Source organism: Caretta caretta, chromosome 13 (assembly GCF_965140235.1).
Source record: "Caretta caretta isolate rCarCar2 chromosome 13, rCarCar1.hap1, whole genome shotgun sequence".
Lineage (NCBI taxonomy): Eukaryota > Metazoa > Chordata > Testudines > Cheloniidae > Caretta > Caretta caretta.
In genome coordinates, this window is record NC_134218.1 from 21,427,945 (window position 1) to 21,448,715 (window position 20,771).

The window sequence follows — 20,771 nt, forward strand, 5'->3', positions numbered from 1 at the left end:
TTGAGGATGAAGGGGCCGGGACAGAGCCTGAGTAGGCCTTCAGGACTGGAGCATGAGGAGGTGCTGTGGTCACAAGTGAGATGCGTCAGCGAAGCACCATGGGGATGGGAAAAGCAGGTCGTGTTACAGGACTGCCAGGTAAATTGGCAGAGCTGTTCTGGGGACACTTTCCGAGCTCCATGCGGGACTCTAGACAGGGCTCTTACACCCCCACTTTCATATACAATAAAGACACCCACATGGGAAAGACGAAAGATTATCCAATTACTGTACCACAGGCACTGAGCCAGGCAGCTCTCTTACTTGGCAAAGAGATAAGATCTGAAACCTACCAGTCAGAGGCGGAGACAAGCTCTTCATATATCTTTAAATATTTGCTCTAACTGGCACAGTCTGTCTTTTTCCAGCCTCCCCACTCTAATTTTCCATGATGCATGCATGAGAAACAGATGTGTGTATGTGTTTGCTTTCCATTCCCTCCCCACTATATATATATATATATATATATACACACACATACATTTCACACCCACCCACCGTACACCCTGCCAATGGAGAACTTAGCAGAAATTTCTCGCCGCCACGAGGGCCCTCTGCATAGCCAGAGACTCCCAAAGAGCTCATAGAGAGAGGGAGGACAAGAGACACAGCACACTGAGCATGAACCCAGCCTGTTATAATCCATGGCAGCTTGGAACCAGTTCACATGCCTATGTAACAAACTCTAATTCTCTGAGCAGGCCATTCTCAGAGCCCAGGGAAGAACCCAGCCATCTTGCCCCACAGGTCAGGGATGATAAACTGACACGGTAAGGATTGTGTCACAAGATACTTATCAACCTCATTCCCCCGCCCCCGAGCACTAGTCATCAGTCACTAGATCACCTGTGGACTCGGTGCTACAGCACTCAGCCCGCTCTCAGATCCTTGTGCAAGCCAGCCTGGGTGAGGTCCTTGGGAGCGAAGGCAAACAGCTCTGGGAAACAAGCCAGAAGTCTGAGCCCACCTGCAGACAGCCAAACTGGTTCCTTTAAAACTGGGGCTTGGAAGCCACGGCTGGCCCCTGCCCACCCACCTCCTGCAGTCATTGGGACTTGGAAATGACCAGTTCAGTGAGACAGATGCACAGCTTGAATTGTATAGATTGCCCCCTATGTTGGGAAAAACCTGTGCAAGGAGTAGGGACCCCAGTATGCAGAGAGGGCAGGAGAGTCAGATCTCCAAGCCAGCACGCCTTGGGGATCAACAAGAGGTTGGTGCTATCCCTGTTTCCTCACTGGCTCCAGGGCTGCTTGCGAGCATATGTACGGGCTCTGGAGATGGAAATGTGATACCCAGTGTGCCCTGCTCAATGCATAACAGCCACCCAGCTAATTAGCTAACATGCCCACACAGTCTCCATGCACAGCAGCCAGTGCAGACTGACATTCAGAGGGGAACCCCCACCCATCTAATAATTCTCTCAGATTTGTGATCAGCCAAATGCTGACTCACAAAGCCCAAGCAAGTCAGTTTCAGATTATGATTTGCTGGCAGAGAACCTGTCTGCTCCTGGCAACATGCTGGTGCTGATCTACTCACCAGGCAGAGGAATGCAGAGAGTCCCTTGATAGTATAACAGGAAAGGGTTGATTTAATCCAGTTAAAACCCCTTTTCAGCTACACTCCAGAGATGCAGCTCACAGACGACCAGTCTTAAGGGCCTGCAGTTTGATGCTCAGGCTCCAGTGATTAGGTCAGGAAATGGAACCCAGTAATTATCTATTTATTATTTCCAGACCTCACTGGGTGAGCCAAGAACCCTATGTCTGCCAGGTTACTGCTTTCCGACGTGGGAGAGAAAACAGAAAAGGATTAACCCTACCCCCAGAAGAGGAGGGACATGACTGATGGGGAAAGGGAAGCCTGCAAGGGTAGCATCTTCTCCCCAAGAGAGGAGGTTTCCACTCAAGGTTTTTGTTTAGCTGGTTCACTGCAGCATTCTGCTACATCTTCAAGACTACTGAGACAGCAGTGTTCCAATGAAACATTAGCAGGAGCAGATGACAACAGAGGAGGGCGGGTTTGCAGCACAGACCCGGGGTGGGTGTTGGCAGCACTAAAGCGGTCAGCCCAGCTGCGATGGTATAAGAGGAAAAAAGGACACCACACCACAATAAGAGAGGTGCCCAGCTTTCCACTCACAGCTTGCGGCAGGAGGAAACAGCTTATATATGGATTTTATGTATTGCATTATTAATTATGTTAAGGTGCCTAGAGCCTTGGACAGGTGTTTTTTTATCATTTTAAATCTCAATACACAGAAAATAAACTGACCTGAGTTTTAGGCTTTTTAAGGTATTTATACATAGGTGCAATCAGAGCAAAACTTGAAACACCCATCCCAAACGTCTCTGTAACCTGACACTGTAATTTCGCCCGAAAAGGAGCAATTTTTCATAGGCACAGGCAAAGCGTTGTTTTCTGGACTGTATTTAGGGAAAAAAACCTAACATCCTCCCCCGCTTACCAAAAACAGTGACCAAATAACCCCTGAACAGCCATTGCGCGTGTGTATATTTGTGGGATGCACACAAACACACCCCTGGGCCAGACTTGGGGGTTTGTCCTACAGCACCTGCAACTGAGGGTTGAGGTGGGACGGGCCGATCATATACACACAATTGGTTTTAAAAGTGTTGGTATAAAACTAGGTCCTGCACATGCAATTGGTTACACACCTGCTTAACTGTATACATGCAAGAAGCCTCGTTGAAGCCAACAGGACTGCCCACGTGTATGTGACTAAATACATGCCTGTTCAAAGGACAGGGTCTCTAGTAAGTGGTGGGGATGGGGATGTTATTTTCCAGCTTCCAAGAACCTGCTACAATGGATAGTTGGTTTGTTGCTGATTTTTAAAGAACATTATTTTAAAAACACAGCTCACTGCTCCCTTTTTAAAAGCCATTGCCAGCTTCAAAACCATGGATGAAATCCCAGCTCCATTGAAACCAATGTTACAACTCCCCACTGGGGCCAGGATTTCACCCCATACTTTTTAACTCCCCACAACTTCTGCAACTAATTTACCAAAAGTATGTAAGACTGTTATAAAACAGAAGGAACTAAAATCTTATTTACTTTCACTCTTTATGCTCCTGGCTTAACATTTTGCACCTCTCACAACTTGGACAACAGAAGGAGACTGGTCACTGTCACATTTTGCTTTTAGTCAATTTCATTTGAAGGCTCTAGAGACTTGCCTGATGCTACCACTGCCAAACACTGAAGGAGAAAGTTTATTTTCTTAATTTTATTTCAAATGCCATGGAGAGATTATATATTTAAAGACTGATAGCAACGTGTCTTCTGGATTTAGATACGGAAAGAATTCATGTTCTGTTCGGGTGGTTTCTGGGTGGAGGGAGGGGTCAGGGTGTGTGTGTGTGTACACTTACGTACACGTAAATACACAGAATCTAAATTTTACACCACATTTTATCTGATGGTCTCTTTAAAGCTGCTGTGTGTGTGTGACTGGATCCATTGAAATAAGGGCCATGTTTTCATCTCTCTTTAATCTAGCCTCCAAATCTGTACCTCCACTTCTGCACCTGTTTTTCATTTGCAGATTGAACTGCTGAACACCCAAACATCCAATTTTCACACACAGAGGGCCAGCTAAACATACAAAAGATATAGCATTTAGATTTGGAGGCCTGAGCCTGGTAATTTGGCTCTTACCATCTCATACAAAGAGAAACCCCATTAGCCCTCACTTTAACAAGGACTCTGTTTAAATGAGCTAATCAGTTGCATCTTTGCTCCCCCCACCCCAAGAACACACAAGGAGCAGTGGAAACCGGAAAACAGAGTTTTAAAATATTTAAAAAAACAAGTAACAATTACAGAGGTCCATTAAGTGCATTAGCGCTGCTGGAATATATTGAAGACAACGCTTCTGTTCCTCTCTGCTGCACAAGCATTAATCATCTCTCCAGTCCTCTAAGTGGCACATTCAGCATGGACGAGGCAACCCTCTCACCACGCCATGAGACACGGACACAAGTCTGTCTGGATCCAAGCAACATGAAGCACTCCCCTCCCTCTCTTATACATACTCTGCCCTGTATTTTGGCCAGCTTTGATTATGCCCATGCTGCTTGAGTTCAGAGGCCTGTTTCTGCCCAGAGCTAGCACTGGGTCATAATGAGCTACAGCTGAAAACCAGGTTCACAGACTGCAGAAGGGAGAGTGGGCAATAACGACAGAGGTGGCAGGCTCTCCCCTGGCAGGGCACAGATCAGCAGGGGACGTGAAATGTCAGAGGACGACGGATGCCCCCACGGGACCTGTTCATACCACTGGTTTCCCACTAAATGCAGAGTCAAGGGTTGTTCTGGTATTCAAGGCCTTCTGTGCAAATGGCCCGCGATACCCCACCATGACACAAACACACCTGTGACAACCCCAGGACAGCCTCATGCCACGGAGCAAGAGCAAAGCTCACGAGCAGGGGAGAGAAGTTCCCCGACTGCTGTGCCATGAGTGTGGCAGTGGCTTCCCGCAGGGATTAGAGTAACAAGCCTCAGGGTGGAACGTGGAACTCGCTGGCCTTCCCGCAATACAACACAACGAGCAGAACGGCAAAAGGACAAACAGGAGATCCTTTGGGATATTTAATCCCACCAGGTGCTCAATCACCATGGCAATAAGCATGGCATTAATGTCTAGATAAATAAACGGGGCAGATACAACCCTTGACAGATGGAGTCCGGCAGGTTTCTTATTGTAATGTGAGGACACACATTGCTGCATGAGCAATGCCTCCGCAGCCTTCCCCCGCACCACTTCTCTCACTGTTCAGCGGTAATGGATGAATGTTTCACATCTCGAGGGGAAAGGCACTTTAAAAAAAATCAATAGCGAAAGGTTAATGTGCTCTGTTAACATCACTAAGGAGAACCGTGTCACAGAAAACGAAAGGAGGCAGGGAACAGTGCCCTAAGAGGAGATGGCTGCTGACTCTCGTGTGGAGGGCAGACTGAAAAAGAACACTGTACCCATTTAAACTCATGTCAGCAGTGGCGGAGTTCAGAGGGCAAAGCTCCTCTCACTCGGCGAAATTCACCTTTGTGCACAGATCTATACACCACTGAAATCCCAGCAGGGCTTACAGGGCGCCCAGACCTCAGACCAGCCCTCCTCACGGTAGGGGAGGGCGAGGAGGGAGTCCCACCAAAAGACCTCAACCAGGAGGGGACCAGCACAAACACACTGTCAATGGCGCAGTCCGTGCCCCAAAGAGCTCACAGTCTAAAAGACAAGCCAAGTGGGTGAGAAACAAAGGGGTGATGGGGGCTGAGAGGCGGGGAGAGTAACAAAAATAAAATGTTTTAGTACCTACTGGGCTCTTGCTACTGTATATTGCTTCGTGTGGTGTGGTTCTTTGAGCAGAGACAATTGGGGCTCCATGGCTCAGTGTCCCTTGCTGGCTCCCAGAAGACCCCAATGCCCTGGTGTTTTGCATTCCTAACTGCAGGGAACGGGCCATAAGAATGGCCCTACGGGTCAGATAAAAGGTCCGTCTAGCCCAATATCCTGTCTTCTGCCAGTGCCAGGTCCCCAGAGGGAATGAACAGAACAGGTAACCATCTAGTGATCCATCCCCTGTAGCTCATTCCCAGCTTCTGGCAAACAGAGGCTAGGGAAACCATTCCTGCCCATCCTCGCTAATAGCCATTGATGGATCTATCCTCCATGAATTTAATCTAGTTCTTTTTTTAACCCTGTTATGGTCTTGGCCTTCACAACATCCTCTGGCAAGGAGTTCCACAGGGTCAATAGAAAACAAAAACTGTTTACATGGAGTATTTCAAATAACCATGAAAAGATTTAGACTCCTATTAGGGTATAGAAAGCCTCTTAAAAAACTCCACACAGCCTACGCTTTGGACTTCAGCTAAAACTGACAAAGCCCTTTAAAAGTCAGAGGGAAACACCAATACACTCAGCCCATATGCTGTCAGTGTTACAAGTTAGGAGTCTGATTCTACAAACCTAGCTCAGATGAGCAAGCTTCACTCAGATCAGCAAGCCCCATGAACTTCAACAGAATTGCTCACCAGAGTAAGAGTTGCAAGGCTTGTCTACACCAATATTTCATTTGCGATGAACTGGGGTGTGAATCAACCCCACACTAGCCTGCCTTGAAACGAATAGTCCCTGTGGATCCTGCTCATGCATTCATAATTCCTTAGTGAGCTTTGAGCTAGTCCCATGCCGAAGCAGGGTAGATCAAAGCTCACTAAGGAATTGTTAATGCGCTTTCAGCAAGATCCACATGGACAGTTAGTGCACGGCAGGCTAGTGCAAGGTACATTTACACCCCAGCTTGACACCAACTAAATGTTTCTGTAGCCAAGCTCTTAGTTTTGATCTTTAGAAGGAGGGACAGCACCAGGAGGAGGTGCACAAATGCCCTTATTATACGTTTGGTTTCTAAATGCATTTCAGTTTATGCCCAGTGAGGAGCACCTGAGACATCTTCAATTTTGAGACTTGAGCACTGAGTAAAACAGGCCCAACTTTTCTAAATACATAAATCTGTGCAAACGAGAGCTCCTCTCTCCTTACCTGTCTTCTCGGTTGCGATCCAGTGAGTAGAACTGCTTCCGGAGCCACCTGAAAGGAAACACACACAGGTGCACACACACAGTCGTTTTACTTCATAAATCTTGATTGCTCCGTATCAAACACTCTCTCCAGGCCTAATTCTGCCAGGTACTGAACTGTCCTCAACTCCCTTTGGTGTCACCCCCCAACTCCCATCAGAATGCCTGGCTGCACCCGTGGGAAGCAGGTTAGTTTCTCACTGCAGACCTGTGTTCTGACATTTTTTATGCACCCAGCACTCCTACTGGCAGGCAGGATCAGGCGCATCCTGATCATGGAGCGAGTGGAGGATCACGTACCACAGCAGGTCAATGCAATGAAACCTTTCACTTAGGGAGTTCTGGGCTCAAACCCTTTGTAGATCACAAGTGGAATGAGGAGGGCCTCTCTCAGCCTAAGCTCTAAGCAGCTCCTTACTCAGCTCCCAGAAGCTCCCACACAATTGACTCAGCACAAAAGTGTGCCTGGAAAAGGCGATGCTGCCACTGAGGATGCGGATGCTTTGCCAGAGCGGGGTGGGGTTGCTGGGATGCTGCAGGGCAGGGCAGGACAGACAGCCGTCTTGGTGCAGACCATGGTGTCTGGAGCCACAGAAAAAGGGAGGAGGGCGAGGACTGAAGTGCATTGGCGGAGAAGGGCTCCGAGGATAAACTGGACCAAAGCAGCAGAGCGGCTGCCTGCCCTGTGCCCGCCTTGCTGTCATTAGCCCCTCACCTCCCTGAGGCTTGCCTTACCTTTCGATTTGCAGGGGGGTGGAGGCCCTGAGAGTATCCCCCACCAGCCAGTTTAACCCTTTGATCCACATGTTGACTTCATCCTCGGATGTGGCTGTGAAAATAAAGAACAGGGCCCGTGAAGGTACGAGGCAGCCACGGAGGAAGCCCCGGCACAGCTGCAGCATGGCACGAGGAAGTGGATCCAGCCAGGCCAGGGGCCTAAACATCACCACAAGGTGGATCCGTGTCAACCCCTGCTTCACCATCCATTGCCGAATATAAAAAAAATACAGCACTGCTATCTGTTCTCCCCTCTTGGGCCCTTCCCTTCCCTGCATTGTCAGTAACTCCCACCTTGCTGATCTCCAAGCCTCTCCAGCGCCCCGTAACGTCTCCCTCAGACAGCAGTTCTCCCCGTGAGATTGTCTCCAGCCATCAGCTCTCACTACTAAGCTCTCGCCCGCATCTCTCTCAATACACACGACTGGCCAGTTCCTATTCACCTCCATGCTCGGCGTTCTAAGCCACCTCGCTGACGAGGCCTTGGGGGTTTTTTGGGGCCTGTTTGTTTTCAAGGAGCGACATTTCAGCTGCTCTGGAGACGTAAGCGACAGCTATTTTTAGAATGTGCGCGGATTTCTTTTTAACCTCCCCATTGTTTGCTGTATCCTCTTTGAAGCTAGAAAATAACATCTCTCTCCCTGTGTGTTCTGGCAATCGTTGAGTAGAAGGCACAATTGTCTTGCACATGCAGAAGCCAGTACGGCTGCCCACCAAGGCTTGTCTACAGGAGAAAGGTGCACCGATTGAACTTACATTGGTTTGTGAACCGATATAGCGAAAGCACTGCTGGAAGCTGTTTGGAGTGGCTTGTCTCAGATTGAGTTTAAACCTGCTCCTAACTGACCTATGCTAATCTGAAACAAGCCACCCTCAAACCAAAATGAGAACACCTACAACTGCCTTTGGCACTGATCTTAAGTTAAATTGGTGCGACTGGCTCCAGTAAACAAGCAATAAGAAAGGTGAAAAGAATATTTGAAGTTAGTGGCATTCAAGCACCCTCATCATCTTCATTTAATATTTAAGTATCCCCAAAGCTTGGATACTGTGTTGACAGATGGGCAGAACTGGGCATGCTAAAACACACAGGTAAACTATAGTCCCTGCCCTGAGGAGCATGCAATCAAAATGACCCTGCAAATCCAAAGCTAATGGAAGGGACTGCCCACCTTGCAGGCTGAGAGTTTTCAGCCTGAACTCCATTCCATAGAGGACGACGAAGCAGTGAGACGGGTCTGACCGGAAAGAGGGATCCTCCTGGTATCGGTCAAAATCTCGGGAATTATTTCCTGGACGAATCTCTTGGATTTCACGAATATCGACTGGGGGGAAAAGAGGAAGGAAAAGGGAATGAGAGGACTGAAAATGTAGCAGAACAGCCATGGGGTATCTGAGTTCTCAAACACACCAATGAAGGAGGGAACAGGGGAGAGGAGAGCATGCCCAATGGTTAGGCATTAGCCTAGGACTGGAGAGGCTGAAGTTGAATTTCTCTGCTCTGCCACTGATTCCTGCATGACCTCAGCCAAATCACTTCACTTCAGCTTTCCCTTCTGCAAAACTGGCTGTGATTAATCCTAGCCAGCTCACAAAGGTGTCTGGAGGATTCCTTAGTAAATGGCCACTCAGTGTTCTGAAGCTATACAGATACATGCTATCCCTAGGCTTGTGAAGGTAGGCTGCCCTCTCTAGGTAACCCTGCGGCTTGCACTTTTCATTGGCGTCATGGCTGTTGGAAAGCCCCCAGGATCCCTTAGTCACTAGAGAAGGCCCAGGGAAGGGCACCGATAACGTGACTATCATTATCCAAGGGTCTGGGTACACAGGTGACATTAGCAGCCATTACACGCTGTTGGTGCTAGACAAGACCTAAGGGAGTTGGGCACCTAACTCTTTGAAAACCCAGACATGACCTAAACTGCATTTGCCTGGATAAGTCGAAGGGCAGGGATGCGGAGGCTGCTTTATAAAACCATTCATCATTGCTTCACCTGCAGTAAATCCCGCTCCATTCTGTGGAAGGACAAGGAGCCAGGGCAGGAATGGTGGTGTGGGGGCAATTTAATGATCCTGTGCAACAGGAGTGTCTGTGTTTCACCAGTTTTCTTTTACACCTCCGCACAGTGAGGTGGGGACTGGCGGATCCTACAGAGCCAGGGAGCAACAGCAGCTGGGCCTAGCCCAGCTTCAGCACTACAGGTAGCAGACTCGGAGCCATTCCACTGCTGCTCCACAGCCTGGAGAAGTGGCAAAGGAGGACTCCTCCCAACAACCCCGGCATTACCTCCTACTCCAAGCCTGGCACAGGGGGCGTTTGGCCCCTAGTTATTTTAACCCCCTTCCTTGTTCTTATCCTGACCTGCCTCTCCCCTCAAGAGGCTTGTTATCATTCACAGGGGTTACAGAGCCTTGCAGAGCCAGCACCAGCGGCTGAGTGCAAGCTTCCTCTCACCCCAGCTGTGCACCTTAGCCCTGCCCTCGAAGGGGTTGAGAGGGCATTGCAATGTCCGGGACTTGTTCAGTCCTTGGTTTCTCAGCTAAGAGACTCTCAGCTAGGGTCAGCTGTGGTGGTGGAAATTTCTGTGGTGGGATCCCTTCTTACTGGATTGAGATCCACCAGCTCTGTTCATGCAGGGGCTACTTGAGGTTGCACTTTTAAATGTTTTACAACTCTCTTTCCCCACAACCCCCTCCTCATTCAGGTCATCCATCAAACATGGTTTGGCCTAGAATCTCTAAACTTGGCTTACTCCGCTGAAATCAACAAGGATGGTGCCTTTGGCCATTGCTGTGAAGTCTGGTGGGTTAGCTTTGGACATAGTCAGGACAACACTTTCTACACTTTGAGAATGCCACTGAGTTTATAAACCCTGGTTGCTCATACTCTGTTAGAGTTCATCACGCAGCTGTGAACTTTAGCAAGCCTGCTCGTGAACTGACAATATGGAAGAGGGTCAAAAAGATCTGAACTGGACATAGTTTAATATACGAATCAAAATCCAGGCAGATCAAACATATACACCAAGGTGTCACTGATCATGTATTACACTCATCGAGAGGAAAATTCTCAAGAAACTCCCACACTCCCAAATTCTCAAACACCCTCCCACCCAGTTTAGTTAAGCTGCAGTTTTAAAGTTCAAATCTATAATTTGTGGGACATGGAGATTCTTAGACCTTTTTTAAAAATGTGAAAGCAAAGCCAGGTTGAAATTTACTTTTCAAGTTAAGTTTGGATGGAAACGCAGGGGTAAATTACTGCAAACGGGCCTTCACGCGGCTTCCAAATCCCTGCCAAAATGTCCGACACAGTCTACCCTGCATATATGCTTTGCCACAATGCTTTGCCATGAAAGCTGCAACCTTCTGCTACGCCGTTTGATACTTGACATACCATCCTCTGCACCGATTGCCCACTACAGACAATTTCTACTGGACCACAGTCTGTTTTTCTCCTCCAGTTCTCAGCTCCTTCCCAAGATTGCTAGGCTAACGTCTCGGCCCTTACCCTACACGTACACCAAAACCTTTCCAAATAGAGTCAAGATCTTATCACGATTTTCTCTTACTGACTAATATATATATAGACACACACACACACACACACACACACACACACAGTCCAGAGCCATCATTTCAACGGAAGTTGAAAAGCCACATCTATTGCCATCCCCGGCACCTCTACAAGTATCACTATTCCACACATTGTAAGTGGTTCTCAACCTTTCTATGCAGTGACCTCATGTTACAACAGAAAAGTGTTTTGGGACCCTCCTCCTCGAGCCTGGCCATAAAAAAGGGAGCGTGATCATAACGTGACACCCCCCCACCACCACCCAATTTGAGAATCCATGTGTTACATGAAGGGGAGGGTAATTAACACTGTAAGTCTTACAGCCCAGCCTCTATAGCCAACCACTTTGATCCCATCCACTCTAGCAACAGTAACCACAAACCTAACTGTAAGTATATCACTCACCAAACTGGGACACATGAGCACCTTAGCTCTTCCAGACAGAGTAGAATGAATGTGGCACACAATGAATGGCACTTTCACCCGCAAAAGATACAGAACTATTTGTGTCCGTTACACAACCAATGTGAAGCCTTGTCAAATTGCCGTACTCAATCATTAGCATTCCTCATCTGCCAGATATGGATAATATACAAGAGCAGTGGGATACAGGGGAAGAGTTAAGATTATTTGGAGTTCCTGAACACTTCATTGTCACATTTTCAAACAGTTTGGCCCCCTCCCCCAAGTTTAACTGCATCTTAGAATCATTTTACTATTTAGGGCTGTAGGTTTTTTTTCAAGAGAACAAACAAATAATAAATAATAATAATTGTATAAATAAGGTTTTTCCTCCCCTGAAATTATGGAAATAAACATAAAACCTGTAAAAAGAAAATACATTTTCCACTGAATGCATCCGATGAAGTGAGCTGTAGCTCACGAAAGCTTATGCTCAAATAAATTGGTTAGTCTCTAAGGTGCCACAAGTCCTCCTTTTCTTTTTGCGGATACAGACTAACACGGCTGCTACTCTGAAACCTGTCATAAAACCTGTAGTTCAGTTTAATCAAGTCCAGTTTAACAAAGTTCCATAGCCTTGGAGCCACCATGTATTTAGAATCTGTTCCTCTCCTAATTAGGGGCTGTTTTTAGAACCATCATATTCTTTGGTTTAAACTACCGGCCAGTGTCCCTTTCACTCTTCCCTACAACCATTCCCACCCAAAATAGATCACACAGGCCACTTCTGTCCACGCCTCCCTTGCATGGATTCCCTAGCGAGTCGAGTTATGAATAGGAATCGCTGCCTTTGCCTCCCCGGGGGGTGCTAGGTGCCCAAGTGCAGTCTCCACGTTTGTATACATCTGCAAAGCTGCAAGCTCAGCTTGCCAGAGCCACTGTCTACAATAATGCAACACCAGCACATTTCCCTGGCCCTCCCCCAGCCAGATACGGCTGAATACCAAACACATCTGGACGGCACTCAACAGGCCACAGGAAAAGTACAATGTAGGAACCAACAAAACAAAACCTTCCGCGTTCTAATTGTGGCTTATTCCCTCCAGAACCAGAGAGAGGTTTCACTGAATCCAAGGTCTGTCCTGCTTCCAGAAAGGAACCCTCCCCACAACCCAACAGGAAAACTCTCGTATTTTACTGCTCAGCAGCTACCAGAGAGCAAATATTTTTTAAAAAGTACAAAAAGCAAAATCTCTGGAGATCATTTCAACCACCGAAAACAAACCCCTAACTGAAATCCTTGTCATGAAGCATTTAAAGAAATACAAGCCCCTGATTAGGATCAGGTGAGGAGGGAGATGGAAGGAGGATACAGGGTGACCACCTGTCCCAATTTTTATAGGGTCTAACCTTCGCTTGCTACATAAGTTCAACAGGCTTTGGATCTGGCTCACACAAAAAATCTCAACTTTGCTCTGGGGCAGACACAAGAGTATCATTATGGGACATGGAGATGACTGTACAACACGACAAATCTAAGAAGGAAGCAACCCTAGATGAAGGTGGCAGTGACTGAAAATCATGGCCCTCTCACAGCCCGTTGACAAGATAACAGATTCCCACATCACCAAAATTACCAGCATGACTGACAACAGCTATTTCTTGGATCTGGGGGCTCATCATTATAAACCTTCGATAATTTAGTGGAATCCCACTTGCTGTGGCTGGACCCGAGACATGGGCGGACTTCAGATGCTCGCACCAGGAATCTCACGGTACAGCTCTTATATTTGTCATATATGATCATTCATCTCAGGTTATGAACAGCTGGTACGTCAGCCTGTTTCCCCCAGGCAAAAGGTCCAGCGGAAAGGCAGCAGCGGAATGGGGCAAGTTAAACTTCCGTCAGAACCTGAGTGCCCAAACCATATCAGTGTGAAGACAGCACACAGCTATAATGAATGCCAACAGCCTGCAGGATCAGACGGATTGGGGCACAAGAACAGGCTTACGGCTGTGGAAATCCTCACCACCTCAGACTCGGCTGCCCCAGCGTCATGCTGCTGGGACACAGTGCAAGCCAGGAGGCGCTCCCAACACTGAATGGAGCGCCAGAACATCCCAGCTACGGTCCTCTCAACACACCCAGACAAGTGATCTCGCTTTAAGGCAGCATCTAGAACAAGGAAGGGGTGGCGAGGTTTCAAATTCAATGTGACCTACTTAACTTGTGCCCTATTTAAATTCACTGTAAATGGAGATAGGATGGTTGGATCTGAATGACAAGGGGACACCTCACTGCCTGTCCTCCCCAAAGCAGATTCTGGGAAAGGATTTTGATTACCCTCGGAAAACAAGAACCAGTTGCTTCCTGGAAAAGTGTTTCTTTAATCCTCAGGGGAACCGAATAATGACATTTGTGAGTCACATTTTCTAGACACCCGATGTTTCCAAGCAATTCAGAATACAGCTTACAGCAAACGTGGGCTGTAATTCTACCCTAGTGAAACTCCACTTGCTGCACAGACAGGGGAGTAACATGTCCCTTCATTTTCGAGCAGTTTATTTAGCTGGGTGGAAATCTGACACGCCAGCCAACAGCAGCACCGATGGAAGGCTCTGGGCTGAACAGCAAACAAGCGTGCTCACTCCTGACCATGTATCAAACCACGGCAAGGAACACCTTGCTAACTGCAACTCAAGTAACTTGGGAGTGACTCTTCATCTGTTACCAGTGGAGTGGATTATAAATATCATTAAAACAACATTGGAAATAGAGGCCACCACTTGGATCCATTTGTCACTGCACGCCTATACATGCACGCACATTTCAGTGAAACACCCCAAAGGAAGAAGGGTGCGACTGATCCCCCAACCGCTGATTCAACCATTTAGGGTTGCCATCCGTCCCGGCTGTCTTGGAAGAACCCATATTTTTGACAGGGCTAGATACCGCTTTGAAGTTGATTGGCGTACACCACCGTGTGCCTCCTGTTTGTCATAGGGCACAGCTAGCCTGTAGTAAGAACTGTTAATGACTCCCCAGCCCACAACCTTCGCCTTCCTGCCAGTTCCCAGAGAGTGGCAGGGGATCAGTTCTCCCATTCAGGACTGTACGAGGCTCTTTGTAACACTTCTCTTCCCACCTCCTTTTCAGCCAAAGTAGACCCACCATCTTGGTCTAGTCACAAGAATCCCGACAGCACTGTCAACTGAGTCGACACAGAGCACCAAACTTCATATATATATATAAATCAAATGGACTAACAGCTCCAAAAATAATTCTTCCAAACACACTGTTTCCATGTGTCTACCTCCCAATGTCATCACCACCCACAGTCTGCAATACAAGGGGAATTCCATTCAGGGCCTCTTCCTTAAAACATGGGGGGCCTTCCTTGTATTGAAGAGCAGCAGTGAAGATATGGTTTGCCTAAAAGCTCTCTATATTGTTCATTCTTCCGTCCATCCCCTGACGCAGTACTTAATGCGCAAGGAGCCAACCTCTGCTCTCAGTCACACTAATTTCAAATCAGAAGTAACTCCCTGGAGAGTTCAGCTCAATGTATTTTACTGGGATCTTTACAGGGTTTTATCCATTTTCAAGATGACACCGCATAGGGTGTCCAGATAGCAAGTGTAAAAAATCAGGACAGGGTGTGGGAGGTAATAGGTGCCTATATAAGAAAAAGCCCCAAAAATTGGGACTGTCCCTATAGAATCAGGACATCTGGTCATCTCAATACTGCAGCATTGCACAGTAATGGTCCAGCGTGGCTTAAGAGAGCCACAGTGAAGGGCTACAGGCAATTCCTGCGAAGGACTTTAACTACAGGATGTGGCTAGAAGAAACTCAGCAGCTTGGTCTTCACTGGCTGAAAAGGTCAGTTTTTACCATGGGATCACCAATGCGCATTAGCTGTCCTTCTCTAAAAACAGAGTGGAGACAAATCACAGTTGCATTGTGTGATAAACTAGAGCAGGTCAACCCAGGCAGCCAGTATCATGCTGACCTCACCTATAGGCCTTGCAGTAAAACACAACAACTGCTTTGTCTCCATTCAGATTTTGCAGCGAGATAACTATCCTGCGTTAATTACTTCACTTTAAACAAAACAAAGCAAAACCCCACGCCTCTGTCAGTGCGGAGAAAGCCGGGGTCTCAGTGCAAACCTGACACTTGCATTCATGCAAATATAACGCTTTGGGAGAACAGCCAATCAAACCAGAAGCTTCTCAGAAACCCAAGCACCCACTCTTCTGGGAGTAACTGATTTCACGGCACAAACTGGTCTCTCTCTGCTCCCACGAGGGAGCAGTGTGAGGACTGCTAGCCCCGAGTGTAGAGCTGCTCACTGCTGCCTGTTCTGCCCTCTCTCAACCACACAGACACTCCTGCATGTGCACCTGCAGAGAACGCGGGAACAGGCTGTGGGGCTTGGCACATACAACTTCTCTTCTCCCTTCTCAGCAGCTTCTTTTGTACCATGCAGCAGCAGAGTACCCACTTTTCAGGGCTCTACTCATCCGCCACCCCTAGCAGCTCAAGAACTTCCCTGGGCCCGTCACACGCTGCGAGGAAGATACTCCTCGGAGAACAAGTGCACACGTGAAGGCCCTGATCTAACAGACACCGGAACATCCAAGACGCTTTCCTGAATGATTCTGTCTCCTTTCCATTTGATAAGCATCCATCCACCCAAACCTTCTGTATCCTCCCAAAGAGGGGAGATGCCAACATGACTTAGGGGTTACTTTCCTGTCCATATCTAAGCTTCATCAGCCCCATACATATCAACAGATAGAGGGCAAGAATGCTCAGTGCTTCCCGCAGCCCCTTACATTCATGCCTTGGTTCTCCCCCAAGGAGAATCCTCCAGCCCAAGGATTTTGCCCTCCTCTGTCCCTCCCACCCCTAGCAGTGACTGTCACATCCCATCTGACAATAAAATAAACCCCATCCGCTCCCACCTCAGTTCACAAGAGCCACAAATAAACAAACACACACCAGTCACCCACCCTGAAGGGAAACAGGAAGCCCAGAGCCTCTCCGCAGACTGCAAGCTTGAGCCTGTTTTCCAGAAGGAATGCGTTGGCCAGAGGTTATTGATCCCTCACGCTTGGGTTTGTTTACACTTTCACTAAGCCTTGTTAGCACCTGCATTCTTGGGATGAGCAGAACGAGTCCTGCAGCTTTATTAACTGGAAGAGGGTGGTTGGGTCGGAGGATTGTGCTGGGGGAGGGAAAGGGGGGCGGCAGCGTACACCTGGACTGGTGGAGGGGATTGAAACAGAAAACAGAAGCTAGCCAGACTGGTGCCATCTGGACACTTTCCAGTGATTCTGGAACAGGGAACAACTCTGGGGAACATGTTCAAGGATGGAAAGCCTAATACTAGATTCACCCCAGCTTTGCTTAGCCTCTCAAGTGCCACTCCAGGCACAGCTTACCTGCTTACGCCACCTCCCAACTTCTTCCATTCTGGCAAGCAGGTCGGGGTACTGACTTTAACAACATCCTGCCCCAGGAAGCAGCAGTCACCCCTTTGCTCATCAGAACAGCACGCAGCAGGGCAAACTGCAGGCAAACCTGCCTAAACTCAGACTGTGGGGAGGCGGGTGGTTTTCTCAGGCCTGCTCCAAGATCTGACTGCTGGCTGCCACAACTATGACCATGACGCTGCACCGGGCAGAGGAGGAAGAGAGCAATGGGTCCTGTCCAGGAAGATTGACTTCTTTTGAGATGCCCGTTGTCCAGAGTCTCTTTCAGCCAGGTAATGGATGATTCTGGTCTTTAAAATATTGACAGGCATTAGTCATATGTCAATCAGCATACATGGGGAGAGGGGTCAGCCAAGAGGAAAGAGGGGAGCAGAGAGCTGGGTGGCAAGATGAGACAGGGAAAAGGGGGCTCAGATCTCAGAGGAGGAGGAACAGAGCTGAAGGCAGATGTGGGGCAGCTCCAGGAGTGGAGTGCTGGTGAACTCCAGAGGACAAGAGAGGCTCATGTCCCCTGAAGAAAGTGGAGAGAGCTGCCCCTGATCTTGCTGCAGGGGCAGGACAGACCATCTGCGCCTGAAGATGGGGAAAATTTATTTTAAACACACCCTTTGTTTTCCAACAGGCCAAGAATAGTCAAATATATGTAAATTAGCAAGTATGTTTATGTAAATTTGACTGGCCCCTCACACACACTTTGGCTGGATTACATTGTAGATATGCTGGGGCAGGGACCTTGGCTTCTTCGTTTTGCGCAGCATGGAAAGCGCCAAGGCCCCGCATCACACTACCAGAGAGATGATCCACTCAGACACACACAGTTACCCACCAGGCTTGGGAACCCAAATTTACCTCAGATCAAAGTGATGGCAGACTGCAGTCATCATGAGTTTCTAAACCTTTGGTGCTAGTTTCCTATGTAAAACTGGCCTCAAAAGAGCCTGCAGCCAATGTCCCAGGGCACTGATCAGTAAAGAGGGAGAAGGCAGAGAAGGAAGCCAAATCACCTGCTGGTGGCTGAGTAACCACAATGTCCTCCCCTTGAGTCTCTAGCCTCCTTGGGAGCAGCAGAGTGAGCCACACGCAGATGGTGACCAAGGATTGATGCACACTGGTGGTTTTCTGAATTCCACTCAGCTGCGCATGGCTGGCTCCCACTTCAGCAGGAGCCAACACGAGTCTCCAAGTAGCTTGGCCCAACCATGCCATCACAGCGGAGTCAGTGTCTTTGTCGCTGACGTCAGTAAAGCCCATCCAGGGGTCCTTAACTTTGACTGAGGTCTTAAGAAGCTCTCTATCCGTGAATGGAGATGTGAAGTAGTGCCCATTGTCTCTTCACATGGAGAGAGTCCAATTCTCAAACTAGGTGACGGCATGTCAGTGTTTTACCACAGCATTGACACCTGGCTACTGTACTTTGCTTTCGGAGTTTTGCCCCATATCAGCTCCCCCTCATGTCGTGTCTAACCTGACCTGACCCCCTAGGAAGAAGTTTGAAGCCTTCTATGGACCAGTCGAATTCCTACAATCCATCCAAACTCCCCTCCCCAGGAACTGCTCTCAAAAAGCACTGCTTGGGGCTGGTTGAAAGCTTTCTCTTTACAGTTCGTACAGCATTTATATTTGTTCCTGCAGCTTTCCTTGTAAGTCAGGTCCACAGCTTGTCCTGGAACCTTGTGCTGGGTGGATCAGGGCAAGTTTAGCTTCACAGAGATGGGTGATGATGTTTTCTTAATTCCACAAAGGTTTCCAGAATCTTAATTTCCTCCCTTCTCATGTCCTCAGCAACAAGATGTTTATGGCATGCTAATGCCAACAGCACCTAGTGTAATTTGAAGAGCAGCTAGCAAAAGACACAAAAACTAACAGAAAAAAAAATTTTTTTAAGTACATCAGAAGCTGGAAGCCTGCCAAACAATCAGTGGGACCACTGGACGATCAAGGTGCTAAAGCAGCACTCAAGGAAGACAAGGCTGTTGTGGAGAAGCTAAATGAATTCTTTGCATCTGTCTTCATGGTGGAGGATGTGAGGGAGATTCCCAAAGCTGAGCCATTCTTTTTAGGTGATGAATCTGAGGATCTGTCCCAGATTGAGGTGTCATTACAGGAGGTAGTGGAACAAATGGATACATTTAACAGTAATAAGTCATAAGGACCAGGTGGGATTCGCCCAAGACTTCTGAAGGACTCAAATATGCAATTGCAGAACCACTAACCATGGTACATAACCTATCACTTAAATCAGCCTCTGGACCAGATGACCGAAGGATAGCCAATGAAATGCCAATTTTTTAAAAAAGGGCTCAAGAGGTGATCCTGGCAATTACAAGTTGCAGAGACAACGAGTAACTCTTGATGAGCGGGGGGGTGGGGGGGCACAATTTAAAGATTTGAGGTGGGCATGTGACCACTCCACATGTCACCTCTGGGCTGAGGAACCGCAGTGGAGCCAGGAGCACCAGCGAACAAGCACCTCGGGGAGCATCTCGTGGCAGACAGGCTCCGTGGGCAGGGGCCAGCTCCAGGGGGCGTTGCCAGCTGGTGCTCGTCTCCTTCGGGGGAGAGGCAAGAGCACATCGGTGTGCAGCTAGGAGCTGTGCTCCCCGTCCTGCTGGGGGAGCGCCTGGCCATGCAGGGGTGGCACAGCTTGGGAAGCAAGGCAGGCAGGCTCCCACAGTGCAGAGAGCCAGGGACCCAAGCAGCTCCCACCAGTTCCTGGCAGGACGTGACCGTTTTCAAACTGTGGGGCGCATCCCCCTACGGCCACCACACAGTTTGAAAACCTCTGTGCTAAATGGAAGGCAGAAATCGGGGGGGGGGGGGATGGAAGGGGGGACGGGACAGACATGACCTTGTGGTGCCTCACCCCATGCATCGCCTCCGACAGGCAGGTAAGCCTAACTTCAGTACAAGGGAAACTGGTTGAAACTGTAGGAAAGAACAGAATTATCAGACGCAGATGAACATGATATACTAGGGAAGAGTTAACATGGCTTTTGTAAAGGGATATCATGCCACAGCAATCTATTAGAATTCTTTGAGGGTGTCAACAAACATGTGGACAAGAGTGATCCAGTGGATATAGTGTCCTTGGACTTTCAGAAAGTCTTTGACAAGGTCCCACACCAAAGGCTCCTAAGCAAAGTAAGCAGTCATGGGATAAGAGGGAAGGTCCTCTCATGAATCAGTAACCGATTAAAACATAGAAATCAAAGTGTACAAATGAATGGTCAGTTTCACAGTGGAGAGAGGTAAATAGCTGGGTCCCAGGAATCTGCACTGGGACCAGTTCTGTTCAACATATTCAAAAATGATCTGGAAAAAGGGGTAAACAAACAGTCAGGTGGCAAAGTTTACAGATGATACTAAGTTACTCAAAATAGTTAAGTCCAAAGCTGACTGAAGAGTTACAAAGGGATCTTACAAAACTGGGTAACTAGACAACAAAATGGCAGATGAAATTCAGTGTTGATAAATGCAAAGCAATGAACACTGGAAAATATAATCCCCACTACATATACAAAATGAGAGGGTCTAAATTAGCTGTTACCACTCAAGAAAGAGATCTTGGAGTCACCGTGGATAGTTCTCTGAAAACATCTACTCAATGTACAATGGCAGTCAAAAAAGCTAACAGAATGTTAGGAATATTAGTTAATAAGACAGAAAATATCATAATGACACTAAAGAAATCCATGGTTCGCTCAGCCTTGAATACTTCATACAGCGCTGGTCACCCCATCTCATAAAAGATACACAGTATTAAAATTAGAAAAAGTACAGAGTAAGGCAATTAAAATGATTAGGGGTACAGAACAGCTTCCATATGAGGAGAGATTAAAAAGACTGAGACCGTTCAT

General features: G+C 47.9%; 1 protein-coding gene across 12 annotated transcripts in view; it reads right to left on the reverse strand.

Annotated features, from left to right (window-relative positions):
- Positions 1-20,771, reverse strand: part of PLCG1 (phospholipase C gamma 1) — a 95,012-nt gene that overhangs the window by 45,402 nt on the left and 28,839 nt on the right. For all 12 annotated transcript variants that reach the window (XM_075118805.1, XM_048820155.2, XM_048820156.2 and 9 more), the window contains 3 exons: positions 8,606-8,758; positions 7,392-7,485; positions 6,619-6,666 (listed from right to left, as the gene is read on the reverse strand). In XM_075118805.1, coding sequence (XP_074974906.1) covers positions 6,619-6,666; positions 7,392-7,485; positions 8,606-8,758 — 295 coding nt within the window. The remainder of the gene's footprint in view (positions 1-6,618; positions 6,667-7,391; positions 7,486-8,605; positions 8,759-20,771) is intronic.